The sequence below is a fragment of the Stenella coeruleoalba genome, assembly GCF_951394435.1.
Source record: "Stenella coeruleoalba genome assembly, chromosome: 5".
Classification (NCBI taxonomy): domain Eukaryota; kingdom Metazoa; phylum Chordata; class Mammalia; order Artiodactyla; family Delphinidae; genus Stenella; species Stenella coeruleoalba.
Genome location: NC_137150.1, coordinates 119231442 through 119259044, shown reverse-complemented (window position 1 = coordinate 119259044; position 27603 = coordinate 119231442). Strand labels below are relative to the sequence as shown.

General features: G+C 36.2%; 1 protein-coding gene across 2 annotated transcripts in view; it reads left to right on the top strand.

Annotated features, from left to right (window-relative positions):
- Nucleotides 1–27603, top strand: part of TMPRSS15 (transmembrane serine protease 15) — a gene marked incomplete at both ends in the record, with an annotated part of 135126 nt that overhangs the window by 87633 nt on the left and 19890 nt on the right. For both annotated transcript variants that reach the window (XM_079922843.1, XM_079922842.1), the window contains 5 exons: nt 6399–6509; nt 7846–7975; nt 20778–20873; nt 24753–24802; nt 25528–25702. In XM_079922843.1, coding sequence (XP_079778969.1) covers nt 6399–6509; nt 7846–7975; nt 20778–20873; nt 24753–24802; nt 25528–25702 — 562 coding nt within the window. The remainder of the gene's footprint in view (nt 1–6398; nt 6510–7845; nt 7976–20777; nt 20874–24752; nt 24803–25527; nt 25703–27603) is intronic.

Below are 27603 nucleotides of genomic sequence, written 5' to 3'. Positions count from 1 at the left end.
ACAAACTATGAAAACAAAGAAATGGGGTAATATAAAAATAACTAGCTGTGACTAACATTCTATAAGTATATTATGATATTTGATTATGGGTACATAATTAGGCCATCAGGTTTTTAAATAAATATAATGCTTATTAAGTATAGATTTAAAATAGAATATATAAATTCAAAAACATATGTACCTAGCTTTAAGTATTCCTGTTTGCTAACTGAAAATTAACACTAGAAAGATTAAAATGTAAATTCAGTTAGAACATTAATACTTGCCTGTAGAGTAAGTAGCTGTCTTTGCCCATTTATCATCTCACTAACCTGGTTTAAAAATATGTGTTTGTGGGGCTTCCCTGGTGGCGCAGTGGTTGAGAGTTCACCTGCCGATGCAGGGGACACGGGTTTGTGCCCTGGTGCGAGAAGATCCCACATGCTGTGGAGCAGCTAGGCCCGTGAGCCACGGCTGCTGAGCCTGCGCGTCCAGAGCCTGTGCTCCGCAACAGGAGAGGCCACAAGAGTGAGAGGCCCGCGTACCGCAAAAAAAAAAAAAAAAAAAAAAAAAATATGTGTTTGTGAAATAAATTGATAATTAAATTTACAAGAACCTCCCTAATAGTATTATACTTGATATATGTAACTTATTCTCATTGGATAAAGATTTGTAAAAACAACCAGCCCAGTCATGCTTTCCTTAAAGTATTTTTTATTAAAGTAACTTAAATTTGGAATGAAAAAATATAGACTTCATCAAAGTTTAAAATAACCTATACCAATAGCTCCAATTATTGTTGTGAGATACCCAGAGGAAAGGATTATGTGTGATTTCTTGCATTATCTGGAGGGGAAAGTTGCACAACCAGAACATAGAAGTAAGAATAGTAACTTAAAAATATCAATGAAAAGGATGATTTCTAAATGTTACTATCAATACTTTGCTGTTAAGGATAAAATTTATTCTGCATTCAATGTATTCATATTGGTATACTAAATGCATTTAACTTTATAAAAATTTACTCTCATGATATACCTAAGACATAAGTAGTATTTATCCTATTTGACAGTGAAGGAAACTGAGTTTCTGAAAGACTAATTTATTTGCCCAGGGTCAAAAATAAATAAAAAGGAGGTGGCTAGTATGGTATTGGCACAAAAACAGAAATATAGATCAATGGAACAGGATAGAAAGCCCAGAGATAAATCCACACACATATGGTCACCTTATTTTTGATAAAGGAGGCAAGAATATACAATGGAGAAAAGACACCCTCTTCAATAAGTGGTGCTGGAAAAACTGGACAGCTACATGTAAAAGAATGAAATTAGAACACCATACACAAAAATAAACTCAAAATGGATTAAAGACCTAAATATAAGGCCAGACACTATAAAACTCTTAGAGGAAAACATAGGCAGAACACTCTATGACATAAATCACAGCAAGATCCTTTTTGACCCACCTCCTAGAGAAATGGAAATAAAACCAAAAATAAACAAATGGGACCTAATGAAACTCAAAAGCTTTTACACAGCAAAGGAAACCATAAACAAGATGAAAAGACAACCCTCAAAATGGGAGAAGATATTTGCAAATGAAGCAACTGACAAAGGATTAATCTCCAAAATATACAAGCATCTCATGCAGCTCAATATCAAAAAAAGAAACAACCCAATCCAAAAATGGGCAAAAGACCTGAACAGACGTTTCTCCAAAGAAGATATACAGATTGCCAACAAACACATGAAAGAATGCTCAACATCATTAATCATTAGAGAAATGCAAATCAAAACTACAATGAGCTATCACCTCACACCAGTCAGAATGGCCATCATCAAAAAATCTATAAACAATAACTGCTGGAGAGGGTGTGGAGAATAGGGAACCCTCTTGCACTGTTGGTGGGAATGTAAATTGATACAGCCACTATGGAGAACAGTATGGAGGTTCCTTAAAAAACTAAAAATAGAACTACCATACGACCCAGCAATTCTACTACTGGGCATATACCCTGAGAAAACCATAATTCAAAAAGAGTCATGTACCATAATGTTCATTGCAACTCTATTTACAATAGCCAGGACATGGAAGCAACCTAAGTGTCCATCGACAGATGAATGGATGAAAAAGATGTGGCACGTATATACAATGGAATATTACTCAGCCATAAAAAGAAATGAAATTGAGTTATTTGTAGTGAGATGGATGGACCTAGAGTCTGTCATACATAGTGAAATAAGTCAAAAAGAGAAAAACAAATACCGTATGCTAACACATATATATGGAATCTAAAAAAAAAAAAAAAAAAGGTCATGAAGAACCTAGGGGCAGGATGGGAATAAAGATGGAGACCTACTAGAGAATGGACTTGAGGACACAGGGAAGGGGAAGGGTAAACTAGGACAAAGTAAGAGAGTGGCATGGACATATATACACTACCAAATGTAAAACCAATAGCTAGTGGGAAGCAGCCGCATAGCACAGGGAGATCAGCTCGGTGCTTTGTGACCACCTAGAGGGGAGGGATAGAGAGGGTGGAAGGGAGGGAGATGCAAGAGGGAAGAGATATGGGAATATATATGTATAGCTGATTCACTTTGTTATAAAGCAGAAACTAACAACAGCATTGTAAAGCAATTATACTCCAATAAAGATGTTAAAAAAAAATAGGGAATGGCTAAGCTGCAGATAAAACCAGTCATATGATTCCAGAGCTTACGTTTTAACCACCACTCAAATCAGTAAATTTTATCTACATAATTCATAGAATCAATTTTTACTTTTCAAATCAATAGAGTTACCATCAGCCAATCAACTGCCTAATTTTTAAATATTTTTTTGAAATCATACTTTTAAAGATTTCTTTGTATTGTGTCAACTCTATTACTAAGGTTCATACTGATTTTTGAGGCATGTCACTCATTTAACATAAATTAATTCACTTAACACTTAACAAATATCTACTGATTTCCTACTCTGTTCCAGTCATTTTGTCAAGTCCTAAGCATATAAAATGAAGAAACAAGGCATAAGGGTATTACAGATAGTACATTGTACATTCAATTTAAAGAATGGACCTGATGAGAATATAAACAGATAAAACTTTATTTTTCTCTACTTACTTTATTTCAAATCTCTCTCTTTTTTTTTTTTTTTTTTTTGTGGTATGCGGGCCTCTCACTGTTGTGGCCTCTCCTGTTGTGGAGCACAGGCTCCGGACGTGCAGGCTCAGCGGCCATGGCTCATGGGCCCAGCCGCTCCGCGGCATGTGGGATCTTCCCGGACCGGGAAACGAAGCCGTGTCTCCTGCATCGGCAGGCGGACTCTCAACCACTCTGCCACCAGGGAAGCCCCAAATCTCTCTTTTTATTCTGGGATATTTCAGGCAGATCTCTTCATTTTTCCAGTTATTTTAGGTATGCAATTTTCTTAACTGGGTAATTAAACCTCACTTTTAGGTATTAAAACGTACAGTCAAATACAACATTAAAACCTTAATATCATCTAAGTCACAGCTCTTTTTTATTTAATCTCCCAACTCAGGCACAAATCTTGGCCCGATATCTTAAAGTAGAAGAAGGTGGAAATATTGTCTTTAACTTATTTCCCACTTTCTTTCCCTTCCATCTTCCCATAGCTCCAGTGTTGGAAGAGAGGCAGAAAAGGATAATCTTCCACCACTGTAGTTTTCTTTCAGCTAACAGTAGCTCCTGGACAAATGCTAACTCTTTTGTAGAACAGAGTTGTGGGTTCTTTGGTGTGTTCCTCTCCCCCCTCCCCAGGACCACTGCACAGTAGGCATGGGTAGTACACTACTTACCCTGTGATCTCTTATAACCCTGCTTTGCTCATAATCCCCACCAGCCAGGCTTCATTCCCGCACGTATTTGTGCTGGAGCCAGCTTGTCCTGACAGGCGGCTGTCACTCAGTTATCTTTCCCAGTGTCCATGTGGCCAAAACAAAACTCATGCACTGCCCTGCACATGGAGAAAATGCAGCTTTTTTCTACTGCCACCCTCTCTCTTATACCTAACTATCATCAAGGAAAGTTCCAGCCAAATGTCTGGCTTCTAAATTCATTACACAGGAAGTGAATGCTGATCTTTATTTACATAGCTATCTACCCACAAAATTTAGGACACTAAAGTTACCATCTCCCATGAAATTTTTCACTATACTTCAGTTTAGTCTGGTATTTTTCAAAAAGTTTATCATGAGGGCTTCCCTGGTGGCGCAGTGGTTGAGAGTCCGCCTGCCGATGCAGGGGACACGGGTTCGTGCCCCGGTCCGCGAAGATCCCACATGCCACAGAGCGGCTGGGCCCGTGAGCCGTGGCTGCTGAGCCTGCGCGTTCGGAGCCTGTGCTCCGCAACGGGAGAGGCCACAGCAGTAAGAGGCCCGCGTACCGCAGGAAACAACAAAAAAAAAGTGTATCATGAAATCAATTTATTGAGTTTTGGCCACCATTCTTTGCTATGGAGCAAAATGGATGGAATGGGATGGAATAGAATAGAATAGAATAGAATGGGATGGGATGGGATGGGATGGGATGGGATGGGATGGAATGGAATGGAATGGAATAGAAATAACAGAACAAAGTAAATTTTAATTTAGTTACATGCACACACACTCACACACACACACATATACACATTGGGGTATGCCCTAGAGTACAATTTAAAATATGTATTTTTACTGTGGTCCCAGCTGAAAAAAGTACCTGAAAGTCCCTGCACTAGTCCCGTGTAAGCACTAGCCCTTATGACTCTGCAGTGTAACAAACTTTCAGCTGGGGAGTGAGATGACCTCTCTTCTTTAAGGCAACCCAGTATGAGTTGGTTCTCTCGGGGCATCCTTCACTTGGTTTGCTGGATGGCAACTTCCTCCCATATTGCACATGAAAACACTATCCCTTAAGACCCTTATTTAGTCTGTTTCTAGAAAAAAACTCGAATCCTCTTTTTCATAGCTGGAAATAGGTGCTAGCTAGAAATTTATAGTCACCAGACTAGTTTCGGTAATTTTTAAAGTATTAGTATGGCTACATTTAGTACCTCTCTTTAGAACATTACAGTATTTGTCAATTCTCACAGATTTGGGGCTACAACCTAGATTCTAAAGCAACAGAAATTATTCCTTTCAGGTGTCATTACATTTGGCCATCATAAATTCAGAAAGTCTCTATGGAGACCAGTACCATTTGTTTTTGAAACCGTTTTAACATGAATTGTGTATCTATGAAAACAGTACAGTATAGTAGTCAATGATTAATATTCATTAATAGCTTTTAAAATACAGGTTTCCCTGTTCCTTTTTTTTTTCAAGTGCTTTTTCTTCCCTATTATTGTTGTACATGCACCACTAGGGGAAGAAACTTCAAGCTTCTCAATACCCAGCTAATATTTCCTTTCTCAGAGGGTCCATTTCCCGTGTGGCCCCAACAGAGATCCTAATATCAGGATGTAGCTACCCCTCCCAAGTCAATCAGAAAACAACTCGAGGAAAGCAAACCCCTCTTTCCAGTGAGATGAAGACTCTCCCAGGGCAAAAGTCCTTAAGATTTAAACAAACATTTACAGGAAACATAGTTCTCACTCCTTTTAAACAATGAGTATTTCAAGTAGACATCTTTCTGCACAACTCAAATTCTGGAAAAAACTACCGGATCTACTCAGTTCCTTCCTTGTCCAGCCTCTTCATTTTCCTTCTGTTTCTTAATGTCCAAGCACATTCCCATGACTCCAACCCTGCTTTTCTTGTTTGGCTCTCCATTCCTACGTCCCTTCAAATTACCACTATTGCAGGTTCCATTTCTTTAGATGACTTTTTCCCATCTCATCACATTTTAATCAAGCTCACTGCTTCCAGCCTGGTCCAACTTTGATCCCACCAAAAGGCCCCTTCCACATTTCTATATAATAAAGGTTTGGAGGTATCATTTGGATGGTAAAACCAAGAGATCTATTTATGCTTGTGTAACATGCCAGTGGTTGTTACTTGTATTGGGTTGGCCAAAAAGTTTGTTCTGGTTTTCCCATAACATCTTATGAACGAACTTTTTGCCCAGCCCAATATGTTCATTTGGGTTGGAAGAATTTGAGACTCACGGAGATGGTGCGGGAGAGGTATGTCCAAAACCTCTCAGCCATCTCTTGCAACTGCCCTGCCCTCTGCTGCAAAGGAGATGCTTAAGGTTTTATACATGCTCTTCTTAAGCCATGCCTCTGGCTTTGACAGAACTATTGCAGAAACATTCTGAGCAGTAAGTGTGTAGTCATAGTCAATATCGAAGCCAGCTTTAACTATGCACTGTGGCAAATAACAGGATGTTTAAAGGGGCAGAAATGGGATGGGTACTCTAGAACCGTCTGTCATTTCTTTATCCTATACAGTACATATTTTTCCCCCACAGAGCCCTGCAAGGAAGACAATTTTCAGTGTAAAAATGGAGAGTGTGTCCCGCTGGTGAATCTCTGTGACAGTTTTCCACACTGTAAGGATGGCTCAGATGAAGCACATTGTGGTACGTTTTATTTTTAGGAAAATACTTTTTATCAGCTTAACCTCTACATTTGGATTCTACAGATGTGAAAGGAAGATTATGACTATATTTACTAGGATATATTTTGGTACTCTGAAGTTATGATCTCCCAGTGATTTCAGCACCGCTGTCACCATTCTGGTTAGAATAAAAGCTAACATGCAAACTCTTGTTTCTGTTTGTTTGTTTAAACTTGACTACATTTAATAACTTTAAGTCTAGGACAACCCATCTTCAGGTAAAAAGCATAAAATACCACAGAGAGACAACAGCCCACACCAGGCACTCTAGCATCACTCTTATTAACTATTATACTCTGTACATTGCCTACACACAGAGGCACCCTCATGCTCACTTATAACTGTCTTTCTTAGACTTGTTCCTTCACATGCTTGATTCTTCAGTATCTACTACTCCCTCTGCCTGCGACTCCTGTCCAGCCCCACTCCAGATCTCTATCACATTAGGAGTAATGGCTACTTTTACTCTGTCTTACTTTTATTTCAGAGCACATACTTAATGCTATTTATGATGTGCCATGCACTGTAACTAAGTGCTGTAAAACAATCTTAACGTAATTAGAATGAACTCTATTTCAGTCATGAGAAAGCTGAGGCTTGGAGGAGTTAAGGGGCTGCCAAAGATCACACACCTAGCAAGGGCTAGAGCTGTGTTTCCAGCCTAAGTCTGTCTAATTCTAAAGTGCATGCTGTTATTCTTTTTATAATAGGGAAAAAATGTAAACATAACATTCACTTACAGAATTACAATGTGGCGTCTGTGGGTAAAACTATGATGGGTGATATTTTACCTGTTTGATAAACTAGCTTAGCTTAACCCAATCCCCACTTAGCCACTAATGGCCTTAACACTCTATCCAAAATGGTTGTAAGACAGAGGGGAAGATGACGGAAACCAAACAGCAAAAGAATAAGGGTAAAGAAAATAGCTTCTGGAGAAAGAAGTAGGAAAAAAAAAATGCTTACAGTTATTCCTGAACTTGAGTTTTCCTTCTTTTAGAGAACACATTTATAAGATATTCTCTTCAAAAAGCTTTATTTTCTGTTTATTTGCTGTATTGGTATGCAGTGAACTCGCATTTCTCTGCCCTTTCCCTTTTTATAGTCATATGAAAGAGCAAAATTAAGTCTACCGAATTTATCTTTTTCAACTTAAGACTTCCAGCATACTGTTACGAAAAATTACATACTATCAATCTCTAAATTCTCAATATTAAGAACATTGCATGTTTAGAGTCCATCATTTCCTTTTATCAACTTAGGTCACAATGACCCTATGTATGATCTAATCTCTTTAGTGCGTCTCTTCAATGGCACGACAAACCGTGGTTTGGTGCAGTTCAGAATACAGAGCATATGGCATGTAGCTTGTGCTGAGAACTGGACGACCCAGATTTCAAATGATGTTTGTCAGCTGCTGGGACTAGGGTAAGTAATTCTACCCAGCTCTCTCTTAAATTATTCTCAAGCATTTTTATGGGTTTCAAATTGGGTTTATTAAGAAATTTAAAATTTATGGAAGTTATGGATTTAGAAAATATACATGATCAAAAGGAAAAAAATAAAAATCTTGCCTAACCCCATTCTCAAACAACAACCACAGTTAATAACCTTTTTATAAATATTACATAAATATAAGTATATAGAAATAGTATATTACAAAATCATACAAAATACCATATTATGCTCTGTCTTGTAGCCTACTTACACATGAACATTTCTCATGTCATTAAATATTTTCTGTAGATTTTTAAGAAAAGGAAATATTCCATTTTATGCGATATTATAATGTATATAACTAATCACAAGGGTAACGCAGAGAACACGCTTTTGCTGTATCTTTGTGACATGTTCATAATAGTTCTTTCAGAAGATCTGTATCAGTATAATTATTGTGATAAAGAATATGCAAAATTACAAGACTTAATTCAAGTGACAATTCCGTATTAATGATTCACCAAAAATTTACTTTACATCCCAGTTTAATATCATAATATATTACCTCAAATATATAAGTTCACTATATTCGTTTTTTACCTTCCCATCAGTCTCAAAAGTGATGAGGTGAAAAATGGTGGGTGATAAGTAGTAATAATTTACTTCATTTAAGCTGTATAATCTGTCAACTCTAATTCACCATTCTGATCCTTTGGTATTCATGATTTGAGACACTTAACCATATTGGGTCACATATGGTTATTTATCACTCATAGCACTATATTATTTACCGGGTTGGCCTGTAAACTAAGAAGTCTATAAATGTAAGACCCATGTCTATTTTATCCATTATTGCATTGCTAATATCTAGACTTATATTTGTTTCAAAATACAGGTGCTAAAAAATATTTGTTGAAGCAATAAATTATTCTTTATGTATAAGTATATATGTAAATATAAATATTTCTAGCTAAATAAATGTATGCCAGAAGTATACATTTGCCAGTTATAAATCATTATAATTTCCTTTCCACCTTGAACTGGAGAATTGTTTTCTAATTTATTTTAGAAGATTACACAAAGTTACAAAGGAAAATAATTTAAGTCCACATCCACCTATACTCCCAGCATTTCCAAGTTATCTCAGCTATTTCTAGTTCATCAAAATCAAAGGTAATTGATTGCTTTCCTCTTAAGGGGTCCTTCTTGCTGATTAATAATTCATGGAGTCATCATTCTATACACAGATTTTTGAAATTTATTTCAAAATGTTTATTTCTTAACCCAAAACATATTTTCAACTAGAAATAATGTTAGTGCAGTGTTTAATTTCTAGTAGACTTGGAGAGTTATATTGATTACCAGTGCCAAAAATAGCACCTAACCATCACATAGAGATATTTTACAATAGGAAAATGTGTTGAGGCCCCAGTCAGAGTGTCAGAAATGCTCTATAACTTCTTGGATACTAGAAGTTGGATAACTACTAGTTGGATTGAGAGCTTTCAGCTCCCTTTACCTCCCAAAATGCTGTTCCTTCAGAATGGGAACTCGCCAGCTCCAAGTCTCATGCAAGTGATGTCATCCTCGTCAGGAAGGCAGTTCTTGTCAAATTCAAATGGAGGAAGTGAGTTTTACCATCCATCATGTAAATAATCATCAATTTGGTTTATCTGTATTATTTGGAAACTTTGCAATTTTTATATATATATATATATATATATATATACACATATCCCTTTTATTATACATTATAGTTTGTGTTCTAACAAAAACCCTTTTAACCTGGGGAGCTTTGAGACATAAAGAGTCTTGGAGGAGGTTAGGTTAGGGGAAATAAAGTTTTTTGATGAAGAATCAACAAAACACTGAAACAGACAATTGTTTAACCCCACTTCAAGTAAAGCACTGCATAAGTGGCGCTGACTCCAGGTTCCTACTTTAGTGTTGATTTTAGTTCAATAGCAAGTTCATGCAGGTGAGGCCCTAGGAAGTCCTTTGCTTCCACTACTAAACTTGCCAGTAATGCTGAGGAACTATTTTATAGACTCAGAAACTGCGTAAAATTTAGGCTGAGGAGATGGGTTACTTGACCTTGTGTCCACAATGGATGAATCTAAATGCCCTGGATGATTGGGCTTTTATTACACAGGAGCTTGAGTCCCAATTTGTCACCTAAGCATCACTATATGCTTATAAACACAGGTGTTCTTTCCACTGTGGTTTGTAAATCTTAACTGAATTGTTTCCTCGAGGATAGATCGGGGTTAAGATGAATCATTTACAAAGATCAAAGTGATTGATATCTTCTTTGGCAGAAATATTTTGAATGAATTTGAATAAAATTCGTTGGGTGATTGCATAGTGCTGATTCCTTCATTTGCATGAGAGAACATATTGGAAAGGAAACATTTATCTTTATTATTTTTTAATAGTTGCTAATATAAATATTTTATTTACTCGTAGATCGGAAATCTAAGCATTGGTAATGATATTGTGCCTGGTCTTCAGATGAATGGGACATTGTTTTTGCTTTAAATGCTTATGTGGTGGTGATAGACACATAAATAAGCTGATTCACTTTGTTATAAAGCAGAAACTAACACACCATTGTAAAGCAATTATACTCCAATAAAGATGTTAAAAAAAAAAGAATTACAACATAATGTGATAAATACAATGTGCTATAGGAGAACCTATACTCAATTTGGGCATGTCAGGAAAGGCTTTCTAGAAAATGGCCTGAGCTGTGTGGATGACAGCCAATTCCACACAACCATCTATTTACATGTTTTTCCCCCCCAACCATATTTTACTATCTAGTTCACTGACCTCATTTCTAATGACTCACAGTCCTTCCAGATGGAGACAGGGACAGAAAACTAGATTTTTTTAGTGTGTGAAAAGCGAGTAGTACATCCCACTCTTGGATACAATATTTTTCGTGAAGGTCAGGCGCTTGTTTTCTTCAGAAATGAGTCAGGTAATCTCTGCAAAGACTTTAATCTTTGGACCTGCACTTATTAAATAGTCTCCATAGTGCTCTAGTAATTGAAAGAAAGTTAGAGCCTTAATGAGAATTTGTCTAGAGTGGTGCATGGTAATGAAAGAAAACTTGGCGAGTTTAAAATGATGTGTTTGGTACAGTGGGAAGTAATTTAGGAGTCAATTTATTAAAAAGGCACTGCAGTCTCTCAAGATTATTTATTCAGATAGGATACAAAATGCAATTCCCCACAGATTCTAGTAAATCATATGAGGCAGATTTCGTCAGCTTTTCCTTTTCTAAATGAAACATTTTCATTCCCTGCCATTGATAGCTGCATAAGTAAAAAGTACTTTGAATAACATTTTCCTGTCTCTGATCAAAGTATGAAAGAAAACATTTTATACTGATGCAAGAATAAATGTTAAGGAAACTTAGAGTAGTGATTTTTAAAATGGTATTTCCTAGGAAAGCACACTGCCCTGTTGCTAACCCAGTAAATGAACTATGCAGTTGTTTTGCCCTGCTAAGCGATTAAAAACGAGAAGTCATCAGGTCTGTACAGCTCTACAAAATTCAGGAAATACTAATGTTTTAAAAATAGAGTTAGTTATATGTATCCCCATGAGGCAGCCCTATGAGGAGCTGGTGTTAATTTTTAAATCGCATAATAGTCCTGGCTAGATACCTTCAGTTCAAATATCAAAAACATCAAGTTGAGCCTCTCATTCTGAAACCCCAAATAAGAAACGGAATTACTTCAATGTTCTTCCATTTTAGAGGTGTTTCAAAAATTTGCGGGGGGTGGTGAGGGGTAAAATTTTTTTAAGTTAACCTGCCAAATAAATAGAGCATGATAATTTAATTTCCTGTGTAAGCACTACAGCAAATTTGTATGCACAATTTAGCACTAAAAATAGGTTCCTGGAAAACTGAAAATAGAACCTGTGTTTCCTATTAGTTTAAGAAATTGGTAGAAAAATAATGTTCCTCTTCTTGACTATATTTTCTGTCAGTGTCCCCAAATTTTCAACTATGTGGGAAAAAGCCTTAACATAAAACAACAAAGATTAGATATAGGAATTAATAGAAAATATATAACTGCTACATTCAACTTTAAATGATTTCTTTTCATTTGCTAACTTGACACAAAAATAATTAAATAATGTTTTCTGTTATTTTTAAATTTTAATTTACAAGTCCAACACCAAAGGAAATTTTAATTTTAGTCTTAGCTATGTCCCTAGGGTGGGATGAGTGAGGCAGTGAGCTGGTCAGGTAGGGGCGCTAGGGGGAGGGGGTGAAAAGAAATTTTATTTTACTTGGTTTAACTGACCTAGCTAAAAAGCTCATCATTTGCCAGAATTGCAATTTATAACTCTGATGGGTTTTTTTTTTTCCTGTTTTAGAATTAGAAATGTGTTAATTAAAAATAAGTAAAGAGAAAATAATAGCAAACTACTGTAACTGTGTAACTTCCTAAGATTCATCTTAGGCTTATTATCTAACAGGGTTGGGGAAAACACAGTGGCTAGGTAATTACATGTGCTATGGGCAAGGGCATGAAAGCAAGCGTACCACCGTACCACTGATTTGTAATCCAGAAGCTAGATCAGCAGCTCCCAGACCTGGTGATGCATTACAGTCACCTGGTCATGGTCCCAGACATTCAGATTCAGGATGGTCTAGGTCAGTGGTTTTCAGTGTGTGATTTTAGAAGCACGTTAATAACTGAATCACTTTGCTATACAGCAGAAATTAACACAACTTTGTAAATCAACTATACTTCAATAAAATGAATTAAAAAAAAAAGCAAATTAGCAGAACCTGCAACACCTGGGATGCATGTATACAGACGCATATTCTGGAACCGCCACCTCAGACCCTCTCATCCGAAAGTCTAGAGCTGGGCAGAGCAATCTGTGTTTGAATAGCTCTTGGTGAGTCTGCTGTTCACTGAAGTTTGAGAACCACTATCTAGGGTAGACATCCTTAACCTTCTTTTGCGTGTGTCATGGGCATTTTTAGCAGTCTGGTGAAACTTGTCAACCTCTTCTTAAGTTCATATTTTTGCATAAAGTAAAATACACATAACTACAAAGGAAATTCATTACATTGAAAAAAATTATCAAAGTATTCAAAATACAGGATGGTATTATATATTTCTTTATTAACATAGTAAATAAGATATACTGGCGATTCCAATGATTATTGTACTATCAGAAATGAACATAAATGATATTTTTACAGTTATACAGTAACTGCAGTGTGATCTGAAGATATCTGCAATTTGTTTTAGTGGCAAAAGTATAGGTATTTCTAATAATATTGTGGTTAGTCACCTGAATTTGTATCAGAAGAAAAGGCTATATTTCAATTAGCTAGTAAAAATAAAGATGTCATTATTTCTCCTCCAAATATAAGCCCCCTACAGGTTACCATGAACTACTAGGGCCTCCATAGAACCCAGGCTGGAATTTTGGCTAGAATGAGGCCCAGAGGTCTTGGTTCTTTAAAGAAGCCCCCGTGATTCTGATAAGTAGTCCTCTCATTTCAAAGGAACCCATGGAACTTTGTGTACTTGTTTCAGTAAAAAACATAGAAATTGTACAAAACATCTCCAAAGTTTGGCAGTTTGATTTCATCTGATGTTAAAAACAAAGTAAGAACAAACAAACAAACATTTGTTTCCTACTGCAACCAGTAGGAACCCTCACATACCCTATGTGAGGGTCATCTCTGACTTAATCCAGGGGATTCCTCAGCTTGTCATTCCAACACTAGCCTATTTTAACTTCTCTGGAAAACTTTTCCCCCAGTAGATCAAAACAAAATTAGAGAGTTTAAAAAGACCACTATAAGTAGGACATAATTAAAAGGGAAAAAAAAAATCATGGCTAAGTTTTCAACAAACACAGGTTGGTATTATTGCTTGCTTGGAAAAAAATCATTCCTGATTTATCCCACTAAGTATTTGAAAACATATTATTGGGAATTAAGGTACTCTTTTATGTGATATGTCACTTATTTTTATTAATACAATTTAAGGAGAAATCTCTTTGTCTTTAACTTTTATTTTGACTTACACTCAAACGGGTATTTTGTAACCCAGAGAGATTTATGTTGCAAGGAATTTACTGAGAATATAATTATACACATAAAGGTTAAGAAAATCTCTTTTGGTCAGTTGTGAATCATCTACCAATAAATTTTCTGCAACATAGTTGTTTAGTCTATAAAAGTCTGTTAACAGAGTTAGGGATTTTATTTGTTTGTTTTTGTTTTTTACTCAAAGACTTTTTTGCACGTAAAGTTTGTTACATAAAAACAGCAAGATATTATGGTTTTCCCCAAACCAAAATGTCTTCACCATTCCCTTAAATCCTGTTGTTTGGGGAGGGGGAGGGAGGCTTCTATGTTCTAAAATAGAAACAGATAAGGACAGGAGAAAACTATCATCCCTTGAATATATTCTCAACAGTTCAATTTTTCAGTTCTGAGATTTTGTTTCTAAATAATAAATGGTGACTTAATATATTGTTGCTAACCTTTTATTTTGCCAAGAATATTTTATTTTATTTCTTTTTATTTTCTATCTTTTTTTTTTAACATCTTTATTGGAGTATAATTGCTTTACAATGGTATGTTAGTTTCAGCTTCACAACAAAATGAATCAGTTATATATATACATATATTCCCATATCTCTTCCCGCTTGCGTCTCCCTCCCTCCCACCCTCCCTATCCCACCCCTCCAGGCGGTCACAAAGCACCGAGCTGATCTCCCTGTGCTATGCGGCTGCTTCCCACTAGCTATCTACCTTACGTTTGGTAGTGTATATATGTCCATGCCTCTTTATCGCTTTGTCACCGTTTACCCTTCCCCCTCCCCATAGCTTCAAGTCCATTCTCTAGTAAGTCTGTGTCTTTATTCCTGTTTCACCCCTAGGTTTTTCATGACATTTTTTTTTTTAAATTCCATATATATGTGTTAACATACGGTATTTGTCTCTCTCTTTCTGACTTACTTCACTCTGTATGACAGACTCTAGGTCTATCCACCTCATTACAAATAGCTCAATTTCATCTCTTTTTATGGCTGAGTAATATTCCATTGTATATATGTGCCACATCTTCTTTATCCATTCATCCGATGATGGACACTTAGGTTGTTTCCATCTCTGGGCTATTGTAAATAGAGCTGCAATGAACATTTTGGTACATGACTCTTTTTGAATTATGGTTTTCTCAGGGTATATGCCCAGTAGTGGGATTGCTGGGTCATATGGTAGTTCTATTTGTAGCTTTTTAAGGAACCTCCATACTGTTCTCCACAGTGGCTGTATCAATTTACATTCCCACCAACAGTGTAAGAGGGTTCCCTTTTCTCCACACCCTCTCCAGCATTTATTGTTTATAGATTTTTTGATGATGGCCATTCTGACTGGTGTGAGATGATATCTCATTGTAGTTTTGATTTGCATTTCTCTCATGATTAGTGATGTTGAGCATTCTTTCATGTGTTTGTTGGCACTCTGTATATCTTCTTTGGAGAAATGTCTATTTAGGTCTTCTGCCCATTTTTGGATTGGGTTGTTTGTTTTTTTGTTATTAAGCTGCATGAGCTGCTTATAAATTTTGGAGATCAATCCTTTGTCAGTTGCTTCATTTGCAAATATTTTCTCCCATTCTGAGGGTTGTCTTTTGGTCTTCTTTATGGTTTCCTTTGCTGCGCAAAAGCTTTTAAGTTTCATTAGGTCCCATTTGTTTACTCTTGTTTTTATTTCCATTTCTCTAGGAGGTGGGTCAAAAAGAACCTTGCTGTGATTTATGTCATAGAGTGTTCTGCCTATGTTTTCCTCTAAGAGTTTGATAGTTTCTGGCCTTACATTTAGGTCTTTAATCCATTTTGAGCTTATTTTTGTGTATGGTGTTAGGGAGTGATCTAATTTCATACTTTTACATGTAGCTGTCCAGTTTTCCCAGCACCACTTATTGAATAGGCTGTCCTTTCTCCACTGTACATTTCTGCCTCCTTTGTCAAAGATAAGGTGACCATATGTGCGTGGGTTTATCTCTGGGCTTTCTATCCTGTTCCATTGATCTATCTTTCTGTTTTTGTGCCAGTACCATACCGTCTTGATAACTGTAGCTTTGTAGTATAGTCTGAAGTCTGGGAGCCTGATTCCTCCAGTTCCTTCTTTCGTTCTCAAGATTGCTTTGGCTATTCGGGGTCTTTTGTGTTTCCATACAAATTGCAAAATTTTTTGTTCTAGTTCTGTAAAAAATGCCAGTGGTAGTTTGATAGGGATTGCATTGAATCTATAGATTGCTTTCGGTAGTAGAGTCATATTCACAATGTTGATTCTTCCAATCCAAGAACATGGTATATCTCTCCATCTATTTGTATCATCTTTAATTTCTTTCATCAGTGTCTTATAATTTTCTGCATACAGATCTTTTGTCTCCTTAGGTAGGTTTATTCCTAGATATTTTATTCTTTTTGTTGCAATGGTAAATGGGAGTGTTTTCTTGATTTCACTTTCAGATTTTTCATCATTTATGACAAACTATTTCTTATTTTAAGAAATGATGGAGACAATAAAGATATATTCAATATTTAAAATATTCTTGATCACATATACAAATGATCAAGAATATTTTAAATATTGAATATATCTTTATTGTCTCCATCATTTCTTAAAATAAGAAATAGTTTGTCGTAAACTTCTGCTGCTTATATTCTGCTTACTATGAATACAAACTGGAATAAATTGTGTTCAGTCTGAAAAAGGTGAGCTTGATTTGGAAGGATTTGAAATGCAGTTACTCTGTCTCTAATTAAATTCCAACTTTTAACATCCAGCACTGACACCTGGAAATATTTGTATGAACTGATGGCCTCTATACACCACTGTTAGGTTGCTGATACCAATATTTACAACAAAAAATTTAATTATGGGAGTACTTCAGAAGTTTTTTCCAAAAGAATGTTTTTTCCAGTTGTTCTGAATAACCCCAAACAATATATCTACACCATTAACTGCAGTCTTTTCTCATATAAAGTTTGAGGCTGCATATATAGAACACGATCTTAGAATACAAGCTTTATGTGTGTCATTTTTTCCACGTGTATACATAATCTCTATTTTTCTCCACCAGATCGTGAAAACATCACTATGGAACAGCACTTCAGAATCCCAGGGTAGCACATTTAGTGTTTACTAAATAGTCTATTCTTAAAGATTTGCCTCCAGTCTTTCTTCTAGAATAGGCATGTGTTAAAAATTTAACTGCCAATCCTATCAGTGCAATGCCAGTGGTAGGTGTGTAATAAAGAGATACCAGATTAAAAACTGATTTATAAATAATTTTGCAATATTTTTTCAATTTAATTTTGTTTTGAGTTTCCAGAGAAATTAATGCATCCCCTCAGGATCTGTCTTTAAAAAGACAGCTAAGCAATAGACTAAAAACAGCTAGAGATAATAGAAGGCTTAAATCCACAACTCTGATGTATATTTTTAATGAATTACTCTTCTAGATGTCCCCCCACGTAGTCATGAGTGCTGTCAAATGACAAAACTAAAACAATTTAATAACGAGTTTGACGTCCTTTATTCAAGAGTAAACAGCCCATAGATTGGGGGTACAGTGCCTCACAAGCAGTGGAGCACTATTCCTGAGGGATTTGGGGCAACAGTGAGTTTTATGGAACATTAGAAGAGGCAATGAAGGTCAGGGATTTCCTTATAGGCATATAGGCTACCAGGTCCCATTTTCTAGGGTAAGGTGAGCTAGCTAAACCTGAGTTGGAAGATTGTGACTGGTGTTACATTTTCTTTCTATATTTCAGGAAGTGAAACACTTCCTGTAAGTGTAGGCTGACTTAGGTTTAGATTTGTGATGTGGGCCAGGCCCCTGGGTGACCACCATTTTGTGGGTCCTGATATATGAATTAACTTTATCAGTGGCTTAAACAGATTGCTTATAGTAAGATTACTATAGGTAACTAGAAGTCACTTTGGAAACCAACGAGCAGCCTCCTGAACAAGTAAAGAATTAGATATTTCATTTGACTATGGTTTGCGACTAGGAAGCGTCAGAATCACCTGGAAGGTTTGTTAAAAGACTCATCACTGGATCTCACCCCCAGAGTTTCAAAATTGTGGGTGGATCTGGGATAGAGCTGGACGATTTGTAACTAGCCCCTGGTGAGGCTAATGTTGCTTATCTGGATTACACACCTGGAAAATCTTTCATCATGGAGAGTCGGGAACATAGAAAACTACCTAGAAGAATATACAACACACATAGGCATTCAGCAGAATAAGGATACTGAGAACATGAACCAAAAGTGGTAAAAGAAGACAGACATCTAAAGGGGAGATTGGAGAGTAACTAGGATCCACCAACTTGTCCCTCCCAGTGAAGAGGTACACTAATCAACCAATTCCAATGATGTTTCTGGAGCCTTCATGTAAAGTCAACACAACTAGAACCTCTTCAAATTGGATAGACATTCCCTGATATTCTTAAAAGTCAAGATTAGTGTTGATGAATTGTACCAGAAGCTGTACCGACGGTAAAATTCAGTCATCTAAAATCTCTTTTGATCCACATCCTGTCTTCCCTAAATGTGTGAGTCCTTAACTAAAAGATTCCTGCAGTGGTAAAGTCCTTCCTGATCTAGAGCATTCCTGATCTTCTATACCCTCTGCTGCCATTTGAGATCTTTTTTTTTTAAACTGAAGTATAGTTAACTTACAATATTATATTAATTTCAGGTGTACAACATATTGGATATTTTTATAGATTACACACTGTCAGGGAGGGAGAAATTTTCCTCTACCCTTCTATAGCTTCTTCTGGCTGGTCTAAATTAAATTGATATGAGACAGATTAATAGGAAGTTTCTACCTCTTAATCTACCTCTTTGTCCCTCCTTCCACCCATTTCCCCTCTGGCAACCCCTGTTTGTTCTTTGTATCTGTGAACAAACCCCTGTTTGTTCTTTGTATCTGTGAGTCTGTTTCTACTTTGTTATATTTGTTCACTTGTTTTGTTTTTTAGAAAACATCCAGTATTTGTCTGTCTCTGTCTGACTTATTTTGCTTAGCATAATACCCTCCAGGTCCATCCATTTTGTCATAAATGACAAGATTCCATTCTTTTTATGGTTGAATAATATTCCAGTGTGTGTGTGTGTGTGTGTGTGTGTGTGTGTGTGTACCACATCTTATTTATCCATTCATCTGTCGATGGGCACATAGGTTGCTTCCATATCTTGGCTATTGTAAATAATGCTGCTATGAACTTTGGGGTGCATGTATCTTTTCAGATTAGTGTTTTCCTTTTTTTTTTTTTGCATGTCTTTATGCCTGTTTTGTTTTCTGAGCTATAAAAAAATATATTTTATATAAGTCCTTAAATAAGATGATTCTTCTTCCCACATGGAAGGAATATCTTAATCTTTAGCAATAATAGTAGCAACACTCATTTTCCCTTTGGTAAATCCATTTCAGGTTTTATTAAAGGAATGGTGATTGATTTGTGTGCTTGAGTTAACATTTATCTGTTTATAAAATGAAAGTGCAAGATGATAAATTCTGGGACATTAAATACAAGCTCCATTGTTCCAGTTCTCTGTTCAGTGAATGAAAGGTATCAGACACTTTCAGTTTCTTTAAGGTGTTGTCTTACCGGAAAGAGAAAGGAAACACCCTCTACTTCATTCTTTTCCTCTTACTGATCATAACAGCCGTGAGTGTTCCTTGGAAACTTCCTCTATGCACACAGACAGAAAAGGGTCAGCGTTGACTATAGCCTGGAAAAAACACTGGACCTTCTTTTGAAGAGGGAGTGGATGGGTCCTTCAAGATACTCTAAAAGATAGGAACCACATCATCTCCCTGCCAGCCCAGAGAAGATAGCAGGAATCAGGATGTTTCCAGCCTAAAGGTATATTTTTATATGAAGATTAAAATCTGGAATAAATAAAAGGCAAGAAAAAGATTAGAAAGTGAGAAGCTAAAAGTTTCCAGCTAAGCCTAGGGAAGAGTGGATAATTAAAAGAAATCTTCAGTGAAGGTTCACAGTTGAGAGCATGGCTGTAACAGGTTTTCAGGGATAAGAAAGACCAGTAACTTAATGTCTTTTGTCACATGGAGGTGTCTTTTTATCCCATTCTGGTTCACCATTTGACACTTGGAGGTACAGGCTGCATACTCCCTCTTTTAGAGCAAAAACATAGCTTCCGATTTTAAATTAGGGCTGTTAGGCTTTGAATTGAATGAAATATCAAGAACAAAGCAACAAAAGTAAACACTGAGGATCTCCTTTTTCTATGTTGTTCTTAGGTAACGTGCATTTTTTTAAAAGATGAATTACACTCAACAGGAAAAAAAAAGATTAATAAATTATGTTGCGGCAACTCTTTGAAGTTGTCATTATAATTGACCATTATAGAAATTGTTGGACAACATAGAAAAGTCAAATGAAACAAATCAGACACTCAAATGACATATGCACTGATTTTAACTCTGTTAAATAACATATATGAGCAGGCAAATAAGAACAAGAGGTATTATGCAAAAATTAAAATTACATTTCATGTCATTATGAGTAATTCTTCTACTGAGTTGTACCATCTTTTAGACATCAAAACATTTGAAGCTTAATATTAAAATGTTAATCTCTTTGCCTGGAATTTCATAATTTATTTCAACGTCCACAGCATTAAATAACTAGAAGTTTCGTTTATGACTTTTTTGTTTGTGTTTTTGTTTTGTCTGCGTGCTTTTCCCTAGGAGTGGAAACTCATCCATGCCAATCTTTTCTACTGGACATGGACCGTTTGTACAACTAAACACAACACCTAATGGCAGCTTAATACTAACACCGAGGTGGGTCTCAAAATGTGTTCTTTGACTAGTTGTACATGGACAGGAAAGAAGGTGGATTTTGAAGTCAGTCAGCTTTTATTACCACCATATATGCCACATAATCTTGAAAGTTATTTATTTTTTTTGTTATTCAGGTAATCTCAAACAGTATCTAATCGATCCTATCTGATAACATTGCCTAATCCTCATATACGTATGGTAACAGGGTCAAATGAAGATTACAGTGTAATTAGAGAGCACACTGATAGAGATTCAATAAGTTTTACTTCCACATTCTTTTTATCCATACTCTTGGATTTATAAACAAGTAAACCCCATACAAAGAAATTGTGAGAGTTGGAATAAATAGGTCCAATGTTGATCAGACTAAAAAGAGTGACACAATTAGTTATCATCAAAAGAGAAGAAAGGGATAAAAAAGTCATGGTATTCTTTTCTCTAGCAAATAGAACATGGTTATTAAGTAAAAGAGTACAGACTTTAAGTTGTGTCTGCATTTTCTCCTTTGCTCTTTACAATCAGGTTCACTTTTACAGCTTTTACTCATGTTTTAAAAAGCAGCATCCTTCCTGTATTCAAAGATCTGTTTTAGCTTAGATTATGTCATTTCTGCTGTTTGGGAATTAATGATAACTTCGGTTGAAATTGGCTTCTGAATTTTACAGTTCCATTAAAGGCCAGCTTGGATGGGAAGATAGTAACTTCAAGAAGAAGCTGTAACAACAGACAAGGATTTAAGATATCATTGCTGGTGCATTAGCTTGAAGTTCTTTGTTTAATACACTTAATGGTGAAAAGTGAAATTATATAATTACTCAGCTCTTCATGAAAAGTTGCCATGTCTGTGAGCTCAACCAGTAAAACAGATTGTTAAAGGAGTAGTTTTAGTACCAAAGTACTTTGCAGTTGAATATTTTGTATGAATATTTGCAGGGCCTTGACTGATTTTATTAGTCTCATCAAGGGTGAAACAAACCATCTGCAAGTGAGAAAGCGGCCTACTAGATTTCCTTTCTATAAAGCATGTCTAAATTTGCATTATCATTATAGATCTTGAACAGTGTGTATGCTGAGAATGTCTCTTATTTATATTTCATAGACATTTAAGAATCAGTTAGAAAAAAAGGAAAAAGTACAGAATATTTTATATTAAGTATATGCATATTTAAAATAAGAACTAGTTTATTCCATGCTTATCAACAAAATGCCATTATCATTATACATTGATGTCTTTATTGTATGTATGTTCATGTTATTTGAAAGAGACACCATTTACACACAAAGATACTTGAAACTTTCATCACATCAATAATCCAGAACGTTCTTAATCTCTTCCTTAATTAGCCACCTTATACTGGGTTGACAGGAAATCAGACATATATGCACTTAGTTAGTATCTATGTATGTATGTATGTATGTATTTATTTATTGCAGAAATACATTTATTGCCCCATGAAATCTGGTGTTTTTGAAAACACCCTTTCACTAGTGGTCATAATAAAAAAATTAGGAAAGGAAGAGGATATCAAAGAAGATGATTCTTCCAACTATGAAGATCAACTTAGATCCCCATTTTTTTCTCCTATTATGAGGCATATGCATGACTAGACTACTATTTTCCCACCACTGAGAGAAGGCCATTCAACATGGTACCAGCAATCTGACCTGATATAACTGGAAATGTACAATTCATGCTGCTGCCAGTATTGGGTTTCCCTTTCCTCCAATTTTTTGTCTAGTAGTCCTAGATAACAACAACAAAAAAAATTTGACTTAATATATATTGATTGACAATGTGTTCTAAGCATGGTGCTAGGTACAGGATATAGAGTGCTTATCAACAGTTTATTGAATGCCTGTCCTGTGACAGATGCTGTGGCAGAAACATTGCAATGTTACAGAGGTTATTTCTAGTCTCTTTGACTTAAGTAGCATGGCTCCACTGTAAGGATGAGGAGAAAAGCCTGGTGTTGATAAGTGACTTGGACTCGTTCACAAAGCTGGAGGCAACATGAGATTCTAACCCAGGTTTATCTGGCTTCAAAGCCCTCCACTTGCCATTCTACTGTGCTACCTCTGAACTCTCCAAGGCAGCATATCACTTTAAATAACAGCTCTGGAAAGGAAAAAGAAAGAAAAAAGGCCACTTGTTGGGCATATATAGGGAGAGAAATCAGTTCATTTTGTCAACACAGTAGATACAAACCCATCCATTTGTATCCCGATATTGTCCCTCTGGGCTGAAAGCAAGATACAGGATCATGGCATTTACTTTTTTCCCATACAGAGGGCTGACCTAATTCTGACTCCAGGACTGAAGGCCAGGAAAGTTATTCTATTTTCCTCTAATCTCTATAACGTACCTGGACAAATGTACTCACTGCTCACTCTGACCATAAGTGAAGCAACTTACTGCTGTATACTGAGACCCTACGTGTGTGTTTGTGTATGAAAATTTTAATTAACCAAAACACTTGAAGAATGAGGTGTTAAGCTCAGTTTAATTCTCTGGTAACCATTAAGTTAACCAAAAACTTTTCTGTGCTTGCTGAAAAGAAATTCATCCATTTTTCACAGACCACAGAGTCTTAAATATTGTTTAACACCTAAAAATGATGAACCATTTTGAATATGAGTTTTCATTGATGGATATTGTAGATGTAGAAAGTTTGAATGAAACTTGACAGTATGCTGGGATGCATCCTAAAAACGACTTCTCTCCTAACCATAGGTGGATAACAGAAGAAGCATTAACTGAGACTTCTTCTTTGGGGAATTATGAATGCATATTGATTTATCTATATCTAGATAGATATACCTACATGCACATTGCTTATTAATAAAATGTATATTTACTTATATTTCAATTGGCTATGTCTGCTCTCGGGGATTTTTCAGACAACATGAATGCATGTAATTTCAAGTAATCCTTATCATGTATGTTCCAGACACACTGAATTGTTTTGTTGTACTTAATGATCTCATATGCATCTTGGGCCATGTTTTATGTTTTTTGACTTGTTCTTCCCTAAAATTTCAAGCACCTAAAAAACATGCACAGTAGGTGTTGTTAAATATGTAAATAGAAACCATTAAAATTATCTGTGTGTACTTGTGTGTTTTAAGGCAAACGATAGCTACAGTAGCTGCCATCAGGGAAAGGTGTGGGCAAGTACTTTAATTCCTTGTGTTATACTGACCTCTAGTGGTTAGTAAGTATAACACATTTAAATTTTTTTCTTTAATTTTTCTTTAGAATTCTTGGCTTTGAAAAAAGTTGGTATCCAAATATTTAAATGGGTAGTGAGTTTTTAATTATTTATGCCTGCACTTTATTTTATATTTACATGTCTGCCTCCCTTGAAAGCAGGACTCATGATTCATTCATCATTGAATTCCCTGAATAAAGTACACAGCCTCACACACAGTTTGGGGCCCTGAATAGGCCCTCGTTAGCAATAGTGAAGCATATTCTGTATTATAGAACGGTGAAATTCAAGGTTGGTTCACAGAAACTAACAGAAGCTACCGTTCATCAGGTATTCATTGTGTATAACACACAATAATAATTCCATTGCAAATATTTATTTACATCTCACAAAACTCCAATAAAGTACTATTGCTCCTGTTTTATGGATGTTAAAACTGAGTCTTGGGGATATTGAGCAACTTATCCAAAATCACATGAAGAGTAAGCAGTAGAGTTAAAGATACGAACTCAGCTTTATTTGACTTTGAGGATTTTCTGCTATGCATTTTATGTATGACACATTTAAAGGTCCATTTTACTAAAGAGAAAAAATAGGACAACTTACACTATGTTTTGCTTTAAAATGTTGTGTGCACCATTTTTGAAATACAGTTGTTCTTCTATTACAGTAAACAGTGCTTAGAGGATTCACTGCTTCTGTTACAATGTAACCATAAATGTAAGTAAATATTTCCTCCTGTTCTCCTTCAAGCCTTCAGTTTAAAATTCTGTTTATTTCTTTTTTAAAATTTATCCATACACCCAAAAGGATGTGCACAAAATTTCATTAATAGTAGATAACACAGACAGAGGCGGCAGAATTTTAAAAAGGCATTTAAGATGATATTATACTTCACGAATTTCCATGTCCTTTGAAATCTTGAAAAAGATGATTTTTTTATGAGTCAATTTTAAATTTCCCTGTGATATGTGAAAATTTTAAAAATGTGCACTTAATACTTATGGGAGTACTGTAATGAAGCCTTGAAATCACACCATCCTGAGCTTCTCTGTGTAATAACACCTCCATCATTCAAGCTCCTGAGATTTACTCCAATGGCAACAATGAAAACAGTCAACATGCCTGGATACAGTTCTCTCCAATATCACCCTGTAGGTCACTTTGAAACTTGAGTCTTCTCATCCTGTTGTTGTGATCTACAGGGAGTGTCCATTGCAACACATCAGTGAGGAATCTCCATACATTATGAAGACCGTCTTTAGGCTTTACTGAAGATGGTGGCAGTAGCAATGGCATCAGTTTTTCCTATTCAGTCATCACAATCATTCTGTTTAGAGTCACTATGTCACCTAAAGTTATTTTGCAGTGATCCACTCAATTCTCATGACCAGAGGAAATCCACCAAAATTAACTACAAGTTCTTTCTTCAATGATCTTAACAGCGTGTGGAAAAAAACTGGTGGCTCAAGAAGTTAGCCCGAAGATCGTTGGAGGAAACAATTCCCGAGAAGGAGCCTGGCCTTGGATCGTTGCTGTGTATTATAACGACCGGCTGCTCTGTGGGGCTTCTCTGGTCAGCAGGGACTGGCTGGTGTCGGCCGCCCACTGCGTGTATGGGTGAGTGCGATATCACAGCTGGCCCTTCCCCAACGAGGTGACCCCAGCAGACACTAGGCATCCCATTTCAGGCAGCCTCCCCAAACCCTCCCAGCAGGAAAATGTTCCTGCTGTTTATAACATTATAAACTTTCCAATCATTTTCCCATTAAAATCATGTATAAAAATAGAGAAAGTATAGTTAAAATTTATTCTTCATTAGACCCTTGGATCAAGTATTATGGTTCATACATTCATAAAAATTGAAATTTCCACCTATTTACAAGGTAAGCATTTTTTAAGGTATAAAATTAGTTTTCACTATGTAAATTTTGCTGGTTATCAGCCAATTAGGACAATATTTATTGTCAGCAAAGTGTCAATGTCAAAAAAAGCATGTATAGATAGCCTTCAAGTTACAAATTAAAAAGTGTGCCCTTTGAAATTCACGTGTAAGCGCTTTGCTCTGAATTAGCATAAAAATGTTTCCTTAGTTCTCAGGTCAGATCTGTTTTGATGCTAACTGTAACTAAAACTTAGAACTAATATCAACCATGTCGAATTCTTTTTTTGATATGACAAAATACATGCTGAATTTTAGAATTTATCTTCTCCCTCTAGAGCAGCCATTCTTAAAGCAGTGTCACAGGAGAAAAGAGAGTGGGTGGAAGGGCCTGGAAATAAACATCAATATTCCTGGGCCCAAGAACATGTTAATTTCTTCTTCTGCCTGAAAGAGGGCACCTCTTTAGGTAATTGTACTCCAACACTTCTGAATTAAGTTAGAAAAAAACGTAACTTCCTCCTAAAGATTCATAAGCCCTGACAAGGGTGATTTCCTGCCCCAAGAGACTTCCAGGGAATGACCTTACCTGTGAGGATTAGAATGAGCCTCTAGAGTTCAGAATCTCTGAGAGAAGTGTGTGTGCTCAGAATGGAGGATGCAGCCTTAGTTAATCAGGATAAAAGACTAACTCCGTACAAACACAGGCATTGAAAGGTCTTGGATGGATGGAGACAGACTATCAGCTACAGGAGGCTGTCAAAATTATTTGGGAGATAGGGAGGGCCAGGGAGAAGGAGTATTAAAGGATTGAGCCTATGCAGAAATACCCATCATACAAGAGTGAGAGTAAACTCAAACTCGTAAGGCTGGGAACCTGGAAATGAGGACCCTCAGCTACATCCCAGCTTGGCCAATTACCTGCGCTCCAGAAGGACTGTCCAAGGCACTGCCCATCTACATCTAAAGCTGTCTGAGTCTGTGCATTACACCCCGTATCTGGGTGACTAAACTATAGCCTCTTCCATATCTAAACTACACCTTCTTAACTTTGCTGCCTCTTGATAATTATATTTTAATCTATTTTCAGCCATATCATAACAAATGTCTACAGCAGCCAACTTTCCCACCCTCTGCTAAACATGACTTCAACCTTTACCTATACATACTCTATGTCTTAGGTGTGCCACAGGTGGGTAACCTATATCCTAACTGTGTTACAAGTAAAAGGTATCTTTAGCTAGAAATTCAGTGTTTCCTGCTGCATCATAGGTAGGTCTTAGTAAGACAGCCACCTCCTGTATTAACCACAGATTTTGTAAATTCATCCATTTGACGTTCTTGCAGAACATATGCTTTCTAAAAGTCAACCAGGCTTGCAGTGATATTAGTGACTTCTTTCAATTAGCTACCTTACAGATGTACTTACTATAGGTCAATTATACCAATAACATCTTTTCAAACCGTAAATATATGAGGGAAATAGAAAAGCAGTTTCGTCTAATATAAACACATGTTCAGTCATATAGGACATAAAATGTCTTTTCACACAGTTTCAGTTTGAACGAAAGCAAACAAACATAAGCTGTAACAGAATCGTGATGAAAAACATTTGCTCACCAACCTTGCATTTTACTCT